Raw genomic sequence first — 21,162 nt, 5'->3', positions numbered from 1 at the left:
TCCGACATCCCCCCCCCCGACACAATTGGGCACCCCCCGCCACTTCTTACCCTCATCTGGGCACTCTTGAAAATCGGCTTCCTCCTCTGCTGGGCCTTGAGCATCTGAGCATGCTCAAGGCCTGCGAGTTCACATTCAGAACGTGAACTCGCAGGCCTTGAGCATGCTCAGATGCTCAAGGCCCAGCAGAGGAGAAGGCCGATTTTCAAGAGTGCCCAGATGAGGGTAAGAAGCGGCGGGGGGGTGCCCAATTGTGGCGGGGGGGTCGGATTGTGGCGGGGGGGTGCCCAATCGTGTCGGAGGAGTCGGATCGTGGCAGGGGGGGTGCCCAATCGTGGCGGGGGGGTCGGATCGTGGCGGGGGGGTGCCGGTTCGAGGCAGGGGGGGTGCCGGATTGCGGGGGGGGTGCTCGTAAATCGAGCAATGCTCGGTTTCCGAGGCACCGATTTTGCAAATGTTTTGCTCGTCTTGCAAAACACTCGCAAACTGGTGCACTCGTAAACCGAGGTACCACTGTATTTACATAAAAATATTAAAATGTCAACAACCCTTAACATGCCCAGTCTTATAAGTGTCAGCCCAACGTGTTTCAACTTATCTCCCTGCAGATGGGGCTGTTAGATAACTAATGTGCACCTTAACAAATGCTGAACAGCAATTGGACAGGTGTTCAAAAAGCCAAAATCCATCACAGTGTGAAGGGCATATGTATGAGGTTCCTTTATTGAATCTCAGTTTCTTGTACAATCCCATTTTAATCCGGGACCAGTGGGTTATTTCCGTCTACCCGCCAGGGCTTTGTAGGAAGTCTCAAATTTCAGAGACTTAAATAATAATAATAACAGTTTATATACCGCAGTACCGTTAAGTTCTATGCGGTTTACAAAAGATTAGTGAAGTACAAGTTGAGAGAACTTAAGGGATGGGAGAACAAGAGGGGGATAGGGCAAGAGAACCGTTATAGATGGGAAAGAGAGGAACGGGTCAACTGTCTAGGTACTTCAGGAACAGGTGAGTTTTGAGGCGCTTCCTGAACACCTCGTAAGTGGTGGGCGAGAGGAGTTGTTCTAGATCTTTACCCCATAAAGCTGCTTGATGTGAGAGAAGGTGTCCATAGTGTTTTTTTTAGTTTGCAACCTCTAACCAGGGGAGAAACAAAGTGCAAGTGGGAGCTTTTCTTGTGTCTGTTGGCTGAGAAGAAGAGGTCAGTTATGTATTTAGGGGCTAGACTGTAAAGAACTTTAAAGCAAAGGCAGGCGAACTTAAACTTTACACGAGCTTCCACCGACAGCCAGTGTAGCTGTTTGTAGTATGGCGTCATGTGATCGAATTTCTTTAGACCGAAGATAAGTCTGACCGCAGTGTTTTGCATTAATTGTAAGCGTCGCATATTCTTTTGGGGGATTGCTAAATAGGCGATGTTACAGTAGTCAAGTTGACTCAGTACGAGGGATTGTACCAGGATTCTGAATGCAGAGTTATCAAAATATGATTTAATGGATTTAAGCTTCCAGAGGTTGAAAAAACCTTTTTTGATTAGGGAGTCCACCTGGTCTTTCATGGTTAGGCATTGGTCCAGAGTTACACCCAGTATTTTAATGGTGGGCTGTATGGGGTAGTTAAGTTTGTTGATGCCTAGTGGTGTTTTGGTGTCAAGTGGGCGTGGTGAAGCGACAGAGAATTTTGTCTTTTCTGTATTGAGCTTGAGCTTGAAGTCTGTCATCCAGTGCTCCATCAAGTTTATGGCTTCTGATGCTTTGGGAATGGTTTCCGAGATGGAGTTGGCAAATGGGATGATGAGCGTAAAATCATCAGCGTAACTGAATAATTTTATCCCCAGCTGGGTTAATTGAACGCCCAGTGAGGTCATGTAGATATTGAAAAGCAATGGGGATAGGTGGGACCCTTGCGGTACATGGGATGGGTTGCTCCAGGTGTTGGAGAGATCATTATTGAACCGAACCTGATAGGTGCGGGATAAAAGGAAGCCATGAAACCAGTTTAGCACTTCACCCCTGATGCCAATAGCGTCTAGGCATTGTAGCATTTTCGCATGGTCTACTAGATCAAAGGCGGAGCTCATGTCGAATTGCATGATCAGGGCAATGAGGCCTTTGCTTAACAATAGTTGCAAGTTATCTAAGATAGCTGCAATTACAGTTTCCGTGCTGAAAAGAGGTCTAAAGCCGGATTGAGTCTCATGTAGGAGTGAGAACTGGTCAAGATATTCCATCAATTGGGAGTGTACCAATCCCTCCATGATCTTTACGATGAATGGAATGGAAGCAATTGGTCTATAGTTGGTTACTAGAGCTGAGGATTCTTTGCTATTTTTTAGGATAGGGGTTATTATTATGTGGCCATTCTTGGTGAGGAATTTCCCATTTTTCAGGTTATGGACTAAGTAGTGCAGTAGTGAAAGTTTAAATTCAAATGGTGCCGCTTTCATGATTTCCGGCGGACATGAGTCCAGGATGCAATATGATTTGGAGTATTTGTTATACAATTTGGTATAGTTATTCCAATCTATGTCTTGAAAGGAATTCCAGATCATGTCTGCAGGTGTTTCATTTCCTTGTGTGTTAGCTATTTGGTGATCACTAGGTTCTTTTGTTGAGCAATTGTTTCTTAGGTTTTTAATTTTTGAGTCAAAGTGTAGGGCTAAGTCGTTCGCAGAGGGTAATTTAATTTTGTGTGTAGGTAGAGTGTAGCGAGTGGTGTCAAATAAGTTCGTAATCAGATTGAACAGCTCTTTTGTATTGACTCCTTGTGAACTGTTGCAGGATGAATTGATTTTGGTTGAGTAGAATGCTTTGCGTTTGTCTTTTATCAGTTGTTTGTAGGTTTTTATATTGGCTCTCCAATTGTTACAGTCTGATAATTCTCCTGTTTTTTTCCATATTCTTTCTAGTCGTCTAGCTAGCTGTTTCATTTTTAGGAGTTCGATGTCGAACCATTTGTTATATTTATTTGCATTACTTTTACTGTTATGTTTAGGTGCAATGTTATCTAAAATGCAGGTGCTTGTAGTGGTCCAGTGATCCCAGAAATCAACTTCTTCCTTTATCTCTGCTTGAAGTTTATATTGTGACCAGTAGTTTTCTGGGTTAATGTGGCCTCTTGTGAGATGTTCTTTTTTTATTGTCGGACGTGTTTTTTGTTTTTGTTGGGACCAGATTAACTTAAAGTAAAAAGTGAAGTGGTCCGACCAGATGTCATGGCACCAGGTGCCTTCGGGTAAGGAGATGGCGGGGTCTGGGATTTCCTTTGTGGACATGGCTACTACATCTAGATGATGGCCTTTTTCGTGTGTTTGTGTGGGGGCAGGGAGGTTGTACTTAAGTAGGGATAGGAAGTTTTTGAACTCTTTCGTGTCTGTATTGTCCTCTTCATCTAGGTGTATGTTTATGTCTCCTGCGATAATATTATAGGAGGGACTAATAGAGTTAAGTAGGACAAATTCATAGAAGTCCTCTTTGGCTTTTGACCAGCTTTTTGGTGGGACGTAGAATAGTATGCAAGAAAGGGAATCTTCTAAGTGGATGTTACTGATTTTACAGGCTAAGATTTCTAGTTGGCTGGATGTTTTGGAGTCCAATAGTTCAAACTCGAATCCTTCTTTGAGGACAATTGCTAATCCTCCTCCTTTTTTTCCCTCGCGGTTTAGTGTAAGGATTTTGAAATTGTCAGGAAGGAAATCAGTAATTATTGGATCATCTTCAGACAATAGCCAAGTTTCGGTTAGGAAGAGGCAGGCTATTTTCTTGCTGATGATCCAATCTTTGATTAGGAAGGCCTTGTTCCTGACTGATCTAGTGTTAAGATAAGCACAGGGGATAGTTGTGGATGTGATGGGATTGGTATAGGTAGTGATTCTGATGGGTTTTACTACCCTTGTTCTTTTTTTTAGGGTTCATTGGTGTGTTCTTTTGTTTGAGATAATGCTAATGTTATTTATTTTGTCTTGTGGGATAGTGATGTGCGTGGTTGATAAAGCAGGGAAATGGGTTGATTGTAATTGAGGGTAAAGAGTGTGAATCTCTTTGATGCTACCACTTAGCATGTAGAGTAGTAATATTAGTATGAAATTCATGGTTGGATTGTAGAGTGTTTCAACTTAGCGCCAGAACTAAGTTAGTTTCTTAGAAATTATTGGTTTAAAGTGAGTAGGGTTGTTAGACGGGTTGGGATGGAATATAAGATAAGTTAAATGGAAGTTGGTCTTGAGATGTCTCTATCCGTTTAGCGTGTCTCTTGTAGATGCATATGCCACTAACAGATTATTCATGCCTCTGCCAGATTTTTCATGTGTCTGATAGTGCATGCCACTAGCAGAACGTGTCTAACAGTGCATGCGTCTAACAGTACATGCCGCTAAGTTTTTCATGCATCTAACAGAACATGCCATCTACAGTTCTTCATGCATCTAACCGTACATGCCACTAACATTGACAGTACATGCCACTAACATTAACAGTACATGCCACTAACGGTTTTTCATGTGACTAATAATACATGCTCCTAACTGTTTTTCATGCATCTAACAGTACATGTGCCTCTGGTGGTTACACATCCTTCTAACAGATACCCATGCCTTTAATTACACATGCTTCAAACAGCTACCCATGCTTCTAACAGATACTCATGCCTCTAGGGAATAAATTTGCATCTAGTTTGGCATCTAAGTTGGCACTTTCAATGTAGGTGCCCGAGATTGGCAGAGGTCTTAATGGGTAAATCTTAAGGAAAGCTTAGCTGGTAGTCGGTGTTGGTGGTTGTAGGGGAATGTCCGGTCTGTGAGGGCTGTTAGGCTGCCTCACAGAGGACGCTTCACAAAGGCGCTCACTAAATCCCCCCCCCCACCCTCTTACCTCATCACTAGGAATCATCAGTTTTCCTTCCTACAAGCCAGGCTATAAGAGCTTGTCTTTTCTGTTTGTGTTTTATTTTAAATTTCAGTGTTTGCATTTGCGGTTTTCGCCCTCGTGTTGCGGAGGTTCCTTGCAGGAGCAGCTCTGACTGTGGGAGATCGCAAACCTTTGGAAAAGTCTGCTTCTGGCGGGTTTCACTGCCTGTCAGGACAGCCTGCACATCACATCGGAGTTCAGGGACCGTTCCCTTAGGAGCTTGCTCACCCCAGGTTCATCCACTAGTGGGTTGAACGCAGGCTGCATAGTTCCAAGGAGGCACACCTGGGATCAGAGCCAGACTGCGTTCCTCCACCAGGCATCTGCGCAATGTGTCCGAGGGCAGTGGAGGTACCCAGCCAAGGAGGTCCGGCCAGTAGGGCAGTCAGAAGACTTGAAGTCCAGTTTTCCAGCTCTTTAAGCCAGAGGATCTCCCTGTGAGCTGTTTCGGCTTTGTGTGCGGTGTTTAACTAAGAACATAAGAATTGCCGCTGCTGGGTCAGACCAGACCAGTGCCCAGCAGTTCGATCATGAGGCGGCCCTTAGGTCAAAAACCAGTGCTCTAAATGAGTCCAGCCTCACCTGCGTACGTTCCAGTTTAGCAGGAACCTGTCCAACTTTGTCTTGAATCCCTGGAGGGTGTTTTCCCCTATAACAGACACCAGAAAAGCATTCCAGTTTTCTACCACTCTCTGGGTGAAGAAGAACTTCTTTACGTTTGTATGGAATCTCTCCCCTTTCAACTTTAGAGAGTGCCCTCTCATTCTCCCTACCTTGGATAGGGTGAACAACCTGTCTTTATCTACTAAGTCTATTCCCTTCAGTATCTTGAATATTTCGATCATGTCCCCTCTCAGTCTCCTCTTTTCAAGGGAGAAGAGGCCCAGTTTCTCTAATCTTTCACTATACGGCAGCTCCTCCAGCCCCATAACCATTTTAGTCGCTCTCCTCTGGACCTTTTCGAGTAGTACCGTGTTCTTCTTCATGTACGGCGACCAGTGCTGGACACAGTACTCCAGGTGAGGGCGCACCATGGCCCGGTACAGCGGCATGATAACCTTCTCTGATCTGTTCGTGATTCCCTTCTTTATCATTCCTAGCATTCTGTTTGCCCTTTTTGCCGCCGCCGCTCATTACATGGACGACTTCATTGACTTGTCGATCAGAAGTCCCAAATCCCTTTCCTGGGAGGTCTCTCAAAGTACTGCCCCGGACATCCTGTATTCGTGCATGAGATTTTTGTTACCGACATGCATCACTTTACACTTATCCACGTTGAACCTCATCTCCCATGTCGATACCCATTCCTCGAGCCTGATTATGTCACGTTGCAGATCTTCGCAATCCCCCTGCATCTTCACTATTCTGATTAACTTTGTATCGTCCACAAATTTAATCACCTTGCTCATCATACCTATGTCCAGATCGTTTATAAAGATGTTAAAGAGCACGGATCCAAGCACCGAACCCTGCGGCACCCCACTGGTGACGCTTTTCCAGTCCGAATATTGTCCATTTATCCACACTCTCTGTTTCCTATGCTCCAGCCAGTTTTTAATCCACATGAGTATTTCACCCTCGATTCCATGGCTTGCAATTTTCTGAAGTAGTCGTTCATGCGGAACCTTGTCGAACGCTTTCTGAAAATCCAGATATACAATGTCGACCAAATCGCCCTTGTCTGTCTGTCTGTTTACTCCCTCAAAGAAGTGCAGCAAGTTCGTCAAACACGATCTGCCTTTGCTAAAACCGTGCTGACTGGTCCTCATCAGCCCGCGTCCGTCAAGGTGATCAATAATGCTGTCCTTTATCAGTGACTCTACCATCTTTCCCGGTACCGAGGTCAGACTCGCAGGTCTGTAGTTTTCCTCATCTTTTCTCCTTGGTTCACTCCTGCAAAGCGATCATTGTGGTGGCGTAACTCTCCCCAGTTATGGTTGTCTTCTGTGCAAGAACTCCAGAAGCAAAAGTCCTTCATCAACCCAGAAGATAGTTGCCATGACTTTGCCTGACATTGCTTGCAGATTTTTCTGTCTTGAACTTTTTTGGGGTGGGGGATAACTTGTGCTTTCACTGCATTGACTCCATTTTGGACTCAGGATCTCTGTGATAGACCCAAGTCTCATCTCCAGTCACCAAATGAAAAAAATTCACTTGGTCTTCACAGAGCATGTCCAAGTTCTCCTAATAGCACTGGAGCCTCGTGGCCTTTTGACATAGTGTCGGCATTCTTTGAACCCATCTTCACTAACCTTAGATATGCCCAACATTTCATGAATTATTTTCCAAACTGTACCTGCCGAGATGCCCATTTCTTCAGCTATTCAGGAAACCTTAATTCGTCTGTCTGACAAAATTAAATCTTGAACTTTCTTGCACATTTCTGTGGAAGTTACTTTCACAGACCATCCAGTATGAGGGGCATCTTCAATCTCTAACCCACTTAAACTGCTTGCTCCAACATTTTACTTTGTAGGACGATGGGGCAGACTTGCCTTAAACTGCAGTCATGCGTTCATGGATCTCCTTTGTGGGAAATGTTGTCACGGAACAGTGCTCCAAATCTACCAGTTTCTTACTTGGTTTGCATGGACTCTCCTGACATCCTGTCTCTTGGAATGTTAGATTTACACTGAGCCGCAACTGTGCATAAGTAACCTTGACACATGTCACAACATGCACAAACTTGTTTCAATATGCTTGCTACTTTCTTTCATACTCAGATAGATAGATTATTGACCACCCCTCATATAGAGGATAATTTTGAAAATTGTAGAATAGAGGTTAACTTAATTTCAGTTTTGGTTTCAGCCTGAAATTCCAATTCCACCCTGTTTCAGGTTTTGCCAAAAATGCCTCCCCCCCCCCCCCCATACACACACACTCTCTACCACTGAACAAAATCACCTCTCTCCCACCAAGAGCTAGACTTGTTGAGATTGCTGCTGAAGGTCTTGGCAGAAGACAAACGTGAATAGGAATGGAGGAGTAATAGACCCTGATTGATTTTCAGAGGATTGTGTTCATGAGTTGCTAGCTAAAATAAAGGTAGACAAAGCAATGGGGCCGGATGATGTACATCCTAGGGAAGTTCTGGTAGTTTCACTCACTGACCTTTTCAACGAGTCTCTAGAGTCAGGAGTGGTACCGGAGGACTGGTGAAGGATGGATGTGGTCCCTCTCCACAGAAGTGGAAGTAAGGAAGAAATCTGACTTCTGTGGTAAGCAAATTAATAGAAACACTTTTAAAACAGAGAATGGTCAAGTTTCTGTAATCCTGTGGATTACAGAACCAGAGGCAACATGGATTCACTAGAGGTAGGTCTTGTCAGACAAATCTGATCAATTTCTTTGATTGGGTGGCCAGAGAATTGGATAGAGGATGTGTACTAGATGTGGTGTATTTAGATTTTAGCAAAGCCTTTGACAGTGTTCCATACAGATGTCTAATAAATAAACTGAGTGCCCTCGGGATGGGTCCCAAAGTGACAGGCTGGGTCAATAACTGGTTGAGTGGAAGGTGACATAGGGTAGTGATCAATGGAGATCACTTTGAGGAAAGGGATGTTACCAGTGGTGTGCCTCAAGGTTCTGTTCTTGGGTCTGTTCTTTTAACATTTTTATAAACCATATTGCTGAAGGGTTATCGGGTAAGATTTGTCTCTTTGCAGATGATATGAAAATCTTCAATAGAGTAGACACCCAGGATGGTGTGAATAACATGAAGAAAGACCTGATGAAGCTTGAAGAATGGTCTGAAATTTGGCAGCTCAAATTTAATGCTAAGAAATGCAAGGACATGCATTTCGGCTACAAAAACTCGAGGGAACAGTACAGATTAGGGAGTAAAGAACTTATGTGCACGACAGAAGAGCGGGACTTGGGTGTGATTGTATGTGATGGTCTTAACCTTTTCCTATCGTGCGTCCTGGATGACGGGACATTGCAAAAATGACATAGGCAGTGGATAAACAGTCTGTATGGACTAATAAAGAGCCAGGAACACAAAATATTTGAATTTACAGATTTTTGACTTATTTACATTATGTTTACAATAGCCGTAAATGATAACGGTGAATAATACAAAACTTTGCTAAAATAATTATGATTGGAACCAGCGTAATCTAAAATTTATTACGATAGGAAAAGGTTAAGGTGGCCAAACAGGTTGAAAAAGTGACAACGAAAGCTAAAAGGATTCTAGGGAGAGGTAAGGCTAGTAGGGAAAAGGAGGTATTGATGCCCCTGTATAAGACTTTGGTGAGACCTCATTTAGAATATTGTGTACAATTCTGAAGGCCGCACCTTCAAAAAGATATAAAAAGAATGGAGTCGGTCCAGAGAAAGGCTACTAAAATGATATGTGGTCTTCATCATAAGAAAGTATGGGAACACACTTAAAGATCTCAATCTGTATACTTTGGAGGAAAGGCGGGAGAGGGGAGATATGATAGAGACGTTTGTAATGTAAATGCGCATGAGTCGAGTCTCTTTAATTTGAAAGGAAACTCTGCAATGAGAGGGCCTAGGATGAAGTTAAGAGGTGATAGGCTCCGGAGTAATCTAAGGAAATACTTTTTTACAGAAAGGGTGGTAGATGCATGGAACAGTCTCCCAGAAGAGGTGGTGGAGACAGAGACTGTGTCTGAATTCAAAAGGGCCTGGGATAGGCACGTGGGATCTCTCAGAGAAAGAAAGAGATAATGGTTACTGCGGATGGGCAGACTAGATGGGCCATTTGGCCTTTATCTGCTGTCATGTTTCTATGTTTCTATATTGATAGTGGAGATGGAAGGGGCAGGAGTAACTGAGGATTACTCCTGGCTAGTTAGGCCACTTGACTACCAAGGTTGAGGTAGGCCCTGGGTGGGAGGGGGGGTTGATAGGTTAGTCCAGGAGGGAGGGCTCTGTCAGGTTGCCAAGGGAAGGGGAGGCCCTGATAATGGGGTGGGAGGGGGTAAGGAAGGCTCTGTTTGGTTGCAGGTTGCTATTTTGAGGGGCAGGATCAGGTTGATTTTGGCTTCAGTTTTGGCTGAAACTGAGTAGCGAATTTCATCTGCAGATTCATCCTCTATCTGAAGTGCTTGTAGGTCTGTAGATACTTTATTCCTGTGGGCCTGCAAGCTAGTTTTAATAGGAAAACTTCCAGAGCAGGTAACTGTCACAGTGATTATTTTACTCTGCATACTTTATAGGTACAAAAAATAGTTAAGCTCTGGAATGCATTGCCAGAGGATGTGGTGAGAGCAGATAATGGAGCTGGTTTTAAAAAAGGTTTGGACAGGTTCCTGAAGGAAAAGTCTATAGTCTGCTATTGAGACAGACATGGGGGAAGCCACTGCTTGCATTGGTAGCATGGAATGCTGCTACTATTTGGGATTTTACCAGGTACTTGTGACTTGGATTGGCCTCCGTGAAGATGGGATACTGGGCTGAATGGACTATTGGTCTGACCCAGTAAGGCTATTCTTATGTTCATAAGTTGGCTAAAGACCATACAGGGATTTCACAAATAAGATGCTATAATTTTCCAGCCCCACTCTATATTCTTTGATTAACCAGGAGGGTGAGTATTCTAAGTTCTGTGCAGTCCGATTCAGCTAGCAGTGGTCAGCATTATTTAAACACTGATGTCACTGGCTAAATTAGACTCAACTATTAGACACCAGCACTGAATATTTGGGTCTGGAGGATACAACCAATATTCCGTGCTGTGCCTGTATAGCTAACTGGGCAAAATTAGGACCACTATTTATTTTTTTAATTAATTTAGATTTATTAACCATCTGTATAAAGAGATTCACCCAAGGTGGTGTATAGTAAGTACAATTCAACATAAGACTTACAAAAAGCACACTCTGCCCAGATGAGCAGAAAACTATAAAAAGTTTATTTTAAAAAATCCAAAGTAGCTTGGCATCTGAAATGAGTTTTCACTTGACTCGCTGAGGTACTGTCGTATTCATGAGCTTAGTTTTATCAAATAAGTGGAATATCAGGTAATATGAACTGTATTAATAATGAGTAAAGTGGAGTGGCACTATTTTAAATCTCTGCTAAAGCTGCCTGCAAACACAATATGGAAAACATGATAAAATCTATGTATGAAACAAACATTGGCCCTCTTGGAGCTGCCACTCCAGGAAGTATTTCCTTTGACTGTTTTTTCGCTGCCTCTTTTTGATAACTTCTCTGCTAAAGTTTTCCATAATATCCCAGTCCTAACAAGGAGACTACTCTCCTCTTGACACCAGCCCCTTAAACCCCATCAAATTAATATTAGATTTTGCTGAAGCAATACTGAATACAGTGGTGGGCAAGTGATTTGGTTCAATAGATAGTGGACTGCTTGCTTTTTATTTCAGCCCACTAGGGAGGCATCCAAATTGGACAATGCAAGTTGTCCAGGGGAGGGTACACAGCAAGCCACAAACCTTGAAGCAATCTGAAAATGTTGTTCCAATCATGCATCCAAAACAATAGGTTTAAAAAAAAGTGTCATCTACAGGATACTACACCAGGCTGGCCCTTTGTATCTATCACAGGCAGTAAAACTTCACATATCAAGAACTTTGAGATCTGAGTGAGCTGGATATCTTACAGTTCCATCATTGGTTGTTATAATGTGGAAACTATGACAACTGCCTTTTCTGTAGCAGGGATGCTATTGTGGAATGAACTCTGTTACATTTGTGGTTGTGTTCAACTTCGCAGCAATTTAAAGAGGCATTTATTTTTTTTATAAAGTCTTTGGTGAGATCTAATAATATGTTCCTGAAAGTTTTTGTTAATTGAGTACACATCTCCCTCTGTATTCGCGGGGGTTAGGGCAGAGCCGGCCCATGAATATGGAAAATCGTGAATAACTTTTAGAGCCAACTCTGACCCACCCCCGCCTCCCTCCTGCGTCCCGGACCTTCCCAGACCTTACCTGGTGGTCTAGCGGTAAAGTGGGGCAGGAGTGATCTTCCTACGCTCTTGCCCTATGCAGAGCCATCAACAAAAGTGGCTGCTATGAGTTCCCGTTGTAGTCTTGTGAGACCACAGGAACTCACGGCAGCCATTTTTGTTGACGGTTTTTCACGAGGCTGGAGTGTAGGAAGATCGCTCCTGCCCCATGTTACCACTAGACCACCAGGTAAGGTCTGGAGAGGTCCGGGAGGCAGGGATGGATCAGAGGCAGCCTTTAAAATTTAATTTTGTTTAGGAGGCATAAAACCGCAAATAATCGAAGTTGTGAGTAATACACCCGCGAATACGGAGGGTGAAGTGTAGTTATGTGTTGGGTTTTATGTGTATTTTTATTTGTAAACCGCTTAGGTGTGAACAGGGTATAAATTTTATAAATCAAAATGAAAACAAAACTATAATTTAGTCCCTAAATAGCAAGTTCCTGAAAGCAGCCATATTACTTTTTTTTTCTTAAAGGTTTGGTTTCAAAACCGAAGAGCCAAATGGAGGAAACGAGAGAAAACTGAAATACTGAGTAACGCTCCTGGAATGTCATTGCCTCCTCCACTGGGTCTATATTTAGATGTTCCACTGAACCCACCTCCTTTTCTGGACCCTGCATGGAGGTCAGTGCCTGTGTCTACAATGACCATGCCTCCTGTCACCCCAGCTTTTGGCCCTGCTGCCTTGGGCTCACTTGGCCTCAATAACCTCACCTGGACATCCCTCTTCAGAAATCCCATTTTGAGTCCCTATTTTGGCAGGTAGGTGTAAATAGCTGTTTAAAAGTTCTTAGAATTTTATTTTTCAGGAACAGAGTCATTAGACTTTCTGGGCACATTTCATCAGTACAAAGCAACATTTCTACCCATGCATCAAGGGCCCTCCCCTTCAATTGGCTGGTCAACATTTACTGATCTATAGAGACCAACAAAATTTTGGGTTAGATTTTGGCACAAACATCAGTCCTCGTAAGGTTCTAGCCAAAAATGGCAGTGTGGTTTTTGGCTAAAACTGAAAGAGTGCTGTGTCCCTGAAACAGGAACAAACTCAACCCCCTCTCCCAGACACCCACCTCCACCTGTAGGCCCACCATGGGCCTACTTTATGATCATGGCTGATCTAGTAATGCAATCAGGGTAAGAATGATCCCCAATCACTCCTGCCTGCTGCTCTAGGATATGGCAGCCATTTTGACAAGAGACAGCATGGGTACCGCTAGAATGCCAACAATTGTAAGGTAAGCCTGGGGGGTCTAACAGGTAGGAGGGGTCCTGGACGGAGGCTACTTCTGCTTGAAGGAGAAAGGGAGTGATGGCTGCTCCTGTTTGCAGGAGGTTGGAAGAAGGGAGGGAAGAATGGGGTGACCCATATCGCTGATTAGGGGTGGCTGGTGAAGCCAAAACCAAACGATGAAATTTAGTCACAGATTCGTTTTCAGTTGTCCTCTAATGACCTATATGTTAACAAGGTTCAGTCAAATCTATTCAGCACAAATACAAGTGGAGCAGGGCATCCATGGTTTTGTAGGAGTAAGACACCAGACCCAAAAAAAGGAAGGCTTAGAAATGTGTCTGTCTTCTTTATGTTACTTCAGAGCGTATGCTTCTCCAGCTTATTTCCCATTGAAAGTGTAGTTTTGCAGCAATACACCCAAAACCTTTTCAGCGTTTATGGGAGAACATTCCAAATAGTCTGCATAGATGGAAACTACACAGACGCTTTTAAAGTATGTGTTTCAAGCTTTTTTTTTTTTTTAAGATTTTCAATTTTTAATACAAGCATTGCTTTACACGTTGCTACAGATCAAAGAAATTATATTCAATAAGAGTTATAAAGGAAACATTAACTATATCTTATTTAGTCCACAAAAAATAAACAAACAAAGATCAAGAAAAGAAATAAACTTCCAAATAGAAGTAACAAATAACAAGATTAATTAAGGTTACGGCATTAGATTCCCAAATTACAACCAGCTGACAGGTCATACATCACTAGACATGGTTACCAATCTTTCTTTTGATCCAATAAATTCCAAAAGTTGTTTAGGCTCAAAGAAAAGAAAATTCTTATCATGATAAGATACATAACACTTTGCAGGAAATTTAACAAGAAACGTAGCCCCTAAGGCTAGAGTTCTTGGCCTCAAGGACAAGAACTCCTTCCTACGTCTCTGGGTCCTCTGTGATAAATCTGGAAAAACTCGAACATTAGAGCCCAAAAACTTATCATTTATATGACGAAAATACATACGAAGAATAAATTCCCTATCACTCTCCAAGGCTAGAGTCAACAACATGGTAGTTCTCTGAGTGACAACCTCAAGGGAATTTTCCAAAAATAAAGATACATTCATATCCGCTGCTTTATCCACTAGGGTTTCTATAGGAATGGATTCCCCTTGTGGTGTCTTTATATTCAAATAGTAAGCTCTAACAATTGGAGGTAAATTTTCTGGTGTAATGGCTAAAGTTTCACAAAAATATTTCCTAGCCATCTCAACTGGTGATAAGATAGGACATTTTGGAAAGTTCAAAAATCTTAAATTATTTTTCCTCAGTTGATTCTCAAAGTTCTCCATCTTGCGGTAAACATAAGATCTCTCCTTAACCAGTTCCATTTGTACTTTCTTTACATCATTCAAATTCTTTTCCTCTACCTCCAACTTTTCCTTCAAATTACCAAGAAGTACCCCCTGTTGTTCTACCTTGGAAAAGACAGTTCCATAATCTGTTTTAATTGTAGATAAAGTCAATTTAAGATTGGAATCCATGACTAATATGGCCTGCCATAGTGCCTCCATGTTTGTCTTGTCTGGTTTCTTCATCTCCCCAAAACTGATAGTATTCCCTCCCGAAGCGCCTCTCACCTCTTCCTCTAAAGTGCAGGGAAATTTCTGATGGTTCCCGTCTCCTCCTTCTTCCGAAGGGCTTAGTGGGGATGTCCCTCCTGTACTGGGATCAGGCTCTCCCTCTCGGGGCCGCCGGATTCCAGCTGTTCCCTGCACTAGTGCACTTCCGGGCTGGGGAGGAACCAGCCTCTGTTCAGGACTCAACGTAGCCCGACTCTCTGTGCTGAAGTTCCCCGGAGATTCCGAGCTTCCTCCCGAAGTAGTTCAGATCTCCTCACCCAAGCGAGCAAAGGCGCTCGTTAACGTTGTCTGGATCAGAAGTTGAGGGGACTCAGCCGATGGAGGGACCAAGCGGGAAACTCCCTTCCTCTTCCCCATATCGCTATCGGGGAAGAAACACACAACGCGGGTCCAGGAGCAATGAGCAGCACAGCTCGCTCAGGCGTCCGCTCCCGACGCCATCTTGATCTTATCTTCAAGCTCATTTTTAATGTTTATGTTTATTAAAAGTTTTAGTTTATAACATTTTATTGAAGGAATCGAACAAGTGTACAGTAATATAATACATAATATTCTCATAACAATTAAATTCACAAAACTAATTACATACAAATTTCTATTAATTCTCCAAAATATATTTCCATATTATCCACCTCAAACCTCTATACATACCCAATCCCAATTCCCCCTTTTCAATCCCCCCTTCCCCTCCTCCCCTCTTCCCTATCCCCCTTATTTATTTAAAGAAAAATAACCACCTGTTTTCTTTACAAAAATTAGTAAGTGCAAACTCTTGGCTCCTTTTTCTAAGATATGCAAACAGATTTAGCACACGCTAATGAATTCCAAGCACTTATCATTTGAGTGCACTAAATCTATTTGCACACCATATTAAAGAACCCCTGCATTTAATTTTTTTAAAAACAAACCACCAAAGCATCCTCTTGTGCAAGAAGATAGAAGTAGAATAAACAGTACACATACATTTGTGGCAATAATGATTAAAAAACAAGTTGTAGGTGATACTTTTTTTTATTGGACTAAATACATCTGTGGTGAGCATTTAAGAGTCTTCTCTTCATCAGGTCAGTGAAAACGCAATGCATTTATGTCAGATTTAGTTAGTACTAACTTATCTAGGTCTTAGATGTCTGTAAATGCCATTAGAACCTAGTAAAATGGGTGGACTATAGACCAACTTACTAAGACAGTAACACTTTAATGTGCCTCTTTGTGTTAGTTTCAAAGCATTTGGTCATTTTGATTTCAGTGTTTTCCATTCTTATGTACTCCTGAGCTTATCTTTTAATTGTAGGTTCATTAAGAGGGGAATTCATCAAACTGCATTAGGACCTTAAGTCGCGTTGTCTGACCCTTAACACACTTAAAATGTGCCTAACACTACTTGACTAAAAATACTATGCAATTGTTAAGTTGTCTTATACAGGCATGAAATGCAAAACATGAAAATACATGTTTTGCATCTCATTATTATGTAAATACCGTAAGGTAAGCCCCCAAGACCTTCTCTGGGGGCAAGGAGATCTTGGGGATGCTGCATTGACAAGAGTGGCAGATCAAGAGCGAAGGATGCTGCATGAGAAGGAATTGGGGGGGGGAGAGACCATTACAAGGAGCTCTGCGCACATTGGGCTGGGAAGCATTGGGCTATGGCTTTGCAGCCCTATGCCCCCGGGCATATAGAATAACACTGCTGGCAAGTGGCATGCAGGCAGCGTTATTCTTTAACAATTGGACTCCAAACGCTGCAGTACCAGGATCCCTCAAGTTTTTTTTTAGTTTACCATAGTTTTCTTTTAGTTTATTATGGTTTGATATACCCACTTTAGTACCAAAGCGGTTTATAATATTAAAAAAAATTTAAAAACCAAACAAGGATAATTGCTGACCCCCCTCTCCCCCTCACACACACACATCTTCAGAATTGTTCACCTACTGAACTACCATTCAGGGTTATTTTTTTTCCTGTAATAGTTTATCCCAGGACAAGCAGGCAGGTATTCTCACATATGGGTAACGTCATTGATGGAGCCTCGCAAGCGGACTTGTTTGAAGAAACTCGAAGTTTCGAGTCACCCGCACCGCGCATGCGCGAGTGCCTTCCCGCCCAATGCAGGGCGCATCTCCTCAGTTCTCAGTTTTCCGCGGAGCCGAGAAGTCCGTCTTTGACTCTTTGCGTTTAACTTCGTTGCTTTGTGCCTTCTCTCAACCGCGGTTTGTGTTTTTTTCCTCATGAATCGCTGTTTTTAGTTTATTTCTTTTATTTTAGTTTTAAAAAAAAATAAAAAAATTTTCTTTTTCCGTTCGTTTTCCAGGACAGGCCGCTCGGCCGCAGCCCGAGGGCTTCAATTTTGCTGCGGCTATTTTTCCTTCAATGTCCCGGCCTGCTACGGGCTTCAAGAGATGTAGCAAGTGTCAGCGCACGATCTTTCTTACGGACCCTCACGGACACTGCCTCAAGTGCCTTGGGCCAAAACATCATCCTAGGTCGTGCCTGCCTTGCCAAACACTTTAGCCTCGTGCTTTCAAGAGTCGTTGCATTTTGGTGGACAAGCTGTTCGAGATGGAGTCTCCTACTGATCCCTCGACTTCGAAGGCGTCTTCGGCCTCGACTCTCACCGAGGCTCCTTCTGCACCTACTGCTTCCACCTCGAGCTTCATCAGACCTTCGTCGTTTGCAGCGCCTCTTGCTTCGACCTCATCTGCTGTATCTTCCCCTGTTTCCTCAGGTCAGATAGCTCAGCAGTTGGTTCCGCCAGTGGTGATTAAAGTGTCTAAGACTCCCAAGTCGAAGCACACTCACACTACCTCGAATGAACCTCCAGCCAAAGCAGGTGGTCCGGTTTCAGACGCGGATCCATCCTTGCCGGCTTCTTTTCAGACCGTGTTAGAGAAGTAGTTTATTCAGTTCCTTACTAACATGGGACCCAAACTGCTTCTCTTATCCAGCCTGGCCATTCAGCAGACTCCCACGAGGTCGAACCGCTTCCTTTGCCCCAGTCTGAACTTACACACTCTTTGCAGGGAGCAGAGTCTCTGCGAGTGTCTGTTCTGGCATCCAAGCACGTAAAGCAAGGAGCAGATTCTTTGCGAGTGCCTCAACGAGAATCCTCACACTCTAAACAAGGAGCAGAGTCTTTGAGAGTGCATCGAGGTTCCTCCACCAAGCCTCTGGAGCTTCGATCTACAGCCTCTAGTCCTATTCATACATCGGCATCGGTTGCCTACGTCTCCTAGGCGAAATCTCCTCGATCCTCGAGATCTGGTTCCAGACACAGTTCTCACCGACATTCGAGGCCTTCATCGAGGCATCCTTCCAGGCATTATTCTTCTTCTCACGACAGACAATCTTCCTCGAAGCCTCGATCTACTCCAACCTCGACCAGACCACCGACTCCTCGTTTGAGGTCTCCTATGCCGGACCTCGAGGATGTTCCGGTCTCGATTGCCTCGTCCAAGTCGCCAGGTTCCTTTGATGCCTTTTTCCCTGCTGAAGCTTCTTCTTCAACACAGGCTGCCTCAACGTCCTCGAGTCCTTCTCAAGGCAAAGCATTGGCAGATCAGCTATCTTTCTCGTCTTTCCTGCGACAGATGGCTGTAGACTTGGATATTTAATTGGATACTGGCTCCAAATATTCTAAGGAATATCTCGAAGTCATGCATCTTCCTCAACTTCCAGCAGAGTCTCTTAAGTTCCACTTCATAAGCTTTTGAATCAGACTTATGGTCGTTGCATGGAAACACCTTTTTCCATACCAGCTGTTCCAGGGAAATTGGACTCTAGATATAAGACTGTGCATCACAAAGGGTTTGACAACTTTCAGTTATCTCATCAATCCCTGCTTGTCGAGTCCTCCTTGAAAAGGTCCCATCCTTCCAAGGTTTACGCCACCATTCCTCCTGGAAGGGAAGGGAAAACTATGGACAAATTCGGACGTCGCATCTACCAGAATGCTATGATGTCCTCTAAAGTCCTCAATTATAATTTTCATTTCATCACTTACTTTGAATTTCTTCTTTCTCTTCTACCAAAGTTTGGATACCCAAATGCATTTTGAGTTTCAGGAAATCATTGCTTCTTTCTCCCAATTACATCTGCATCTCCTCCAATCATCTTATGATGCCTTCGACTTATCTGCCCGAGCGGCTGCTTGCTCTGTAGCTATGCGTCGTCTTGCCTGGCTTTGTACCATTGACATGGACTCTAACCTTCAAGACCGCTTGGCTAACATTCCTTGTGAGGGCAACGACCTCTTTGATGAATCCATCGAGGCAGCCACCAAGAAATTGTCTGACCATGAAAAATCATTTGCTTCTATAGTCAGACCTAAGCCAAAGCCAGCTCCTGCCAAGCCTGCACGCCCTTCTCTTATCTATCAAAGGCGTTTTGCTCCAAAGCTGGCTCCTTATACTCGCCCTCCTCTGAAAAAAACAGCAACCTCAGAAGCAACAGAAACCCCAACCTTCTGCTGCACCTAAGGCTTCTCAGCCTTTGTGACTGTTTACAACAGAGCATAACCTCCACCGTTCTGTCTCTGTCTCCTTTTCCCCCTATAGGAGGTCGTCTCCATCATTTTTACAACCGATGGATGATAATTACATCCGACGTCTGGGTGCTTACCATCATCAGGGAAGGATACTCTCTTCACTTCACTCAGGTTCCACCAGAGCTTCCTCCAAGAGAGTATCCTTCCAATCCAACTCAGACTACCCTTCTTCAGGAAGCTCAAGCTCTGCTTTCTCTCCATGCCATCGAACCAGTTCCCTTGGAACAGCAGAACAGGGGGTTTTACTCCCATTACTTCCTTGTTCCGAAGAAGACGGGCGATCTGTGACCCATTCTGGATCTCAGGGCTCTCAACAAATTTTTAGTCAAAGAAAAGTTTTGAATGTTGTCCCTGGCATCTCTTTATCCCCTTCTCTGGTTATGCTCTCTGGATCTCAAGAAGGCCTACACTCATATCCCCATTCATCCAGCCTCCCATCAATACCTCAGATTTCAGGTGGGGAATCTGCATTATCAATACAGAGTACTACCCTTCGGCCTGGCCTCGTCTCCCAGAATGTTCACCAAATGCCTGGTAGTGGTAGCAGCAGCTCTAAGGAACCATGGTCTTCAGGTTTTTCCCTACCTCGATGACTGGCTCATCAAAGATTCCACATCTCAAGGGGTTATTGTAGCAACCCAACAGCCTACCTGGTTCCTACAAAGTTTGGGATTTGAAATCAACTTTCCCAAATCTCAACTTCAGCCCTCACAGACTCTACAATTCATTGGAACTGTTCTGGACACTGTCCAACTCAGAGCATTCCTTCCACAACCACGTCTGGAAGCTCTTCTTCAACTCTTGTCATACAGTGTCTTCCGGCTCTTCCATCTCAGCGAGACACATGATGGTACTTCTGGGTCACATGGCCTCCACAGTACACGTGACTCCTTTTGCCAGACTTCACTTCAGAATTCCTCAGTGGACCCTGGCATCTCAATGGACGCAAGTTTGCGACCTTCCTTCTCGACACATTTCAGTCACTCCTTCCTTGAAGAAGTCTCTCCATTGGTGGATGCTCTCTTCCAATCTTTCCAGAGGCTTGCTTTTTCAAACACCCCCTCATCAGAAGGTACTCACGACAGACTCTTCGACCTATGCTTGGGGTGCTCATCTCAATGGTCTCCGTACTCGAGGCCACTGGACCAGTATGGATCGTCAATGTCATATAAATCTGTTGGAACTCAGAGTGATTTTCAAGGCTCTCAATGCTTTTCAACATCTTCTTCGTGACCAGGTAGTCCTCATCCGGACAGACAACCAAGTTGCCATGTATTATGTCAACAAACAAGGAGGGACGGGATCTGCCTCCCTTTGTCAAGAAGCCCTGAAGGTTTGGGACTGGGCAATCTGCCACAACACCTTCCTCAAAGCTGTCTACATTCAAGGGGCGAAGAATTGCTTGGCGGACAACTTGAGTCGTCTTCTGCAACCTCACAAATGGACTCTCCATTCCTCGCCTCTTCATCACATTTTTTCACAATGGGGAACCCCTCAGATAGACCTCTTTGTGGCTCCCCACAACTTCAAACTGTCTCAGTTCTGCTCCAGGATATACTCTCCTCACCACCTCGAGGCAGATGCTTTTCTTCTGGAATGGATGAATCTCTTCCTCTACACATTCCCTCCATTCCCTCTCATTCTCAAGACTCTGGTCAAGTTGAAGAATGATCATGCCACCATGATTCTAATCACTCCTTGGTGGGTCAGTGAACTGCAAGCTTTAGTTACTGACCCACAATTCACTGTGTTCCATCATGACAAGGTGATTCTTCGTACTCATCCTAAATTCATACCTAAAGTGGTCTCGGAATTTCATCTCAACCAATCCATCGTACTTCCAGTGTATTTTCCAAAGCCTCATTCTCATCCTGGAGAATCAGCT

The 21,162-nt window shown here is 43.7% G+C and overlaps 1 protein-coding gene across 2 annotated transcripts in view; it reads left to right on the top strand.

The window, feature by feature from the left end:
• ESX1 (ESX homeobox 1) overlaps positions 1 to 21,162 on the top strand; it is a 42,002-nt gene that overhangs the window by 17,403 nt on the left and 3,437 nt on the right. Inside the window, exon 4 of one of the 2 annotated variants that reach the window (XM_033946685.1) lies at positions 12,336 to 12,484. In XM_033946685.1, the coding sequence (XP_033802576.1) occupies positions 12,336 to 12,484 (149 nt within the window). Of the gene's footprint in view, positions 1 to 12,335; positions 12,623 to 21,162 lie in introns of both variants that reach the window. The other variant, XM_033946684.1, reaches the window with a different exon arrangement.

Source organism: Geotrypetes seraphini, chromosome 5 (assembly GCF_902459505.1).
Source record: "Geotrypetes seraphini chromosome 5, aGeoSer1.1, whole genome shotgun sequence".
NCBI lineage: Eukaryota > Metazoa > Chordata > Amphibia > Gymnophiona > Dermophiidae > Geotrypetes > Geotrypetes seraphini.
This window is presented reverse-complemented; position numbering and strand designations above follow the sequence as displayed.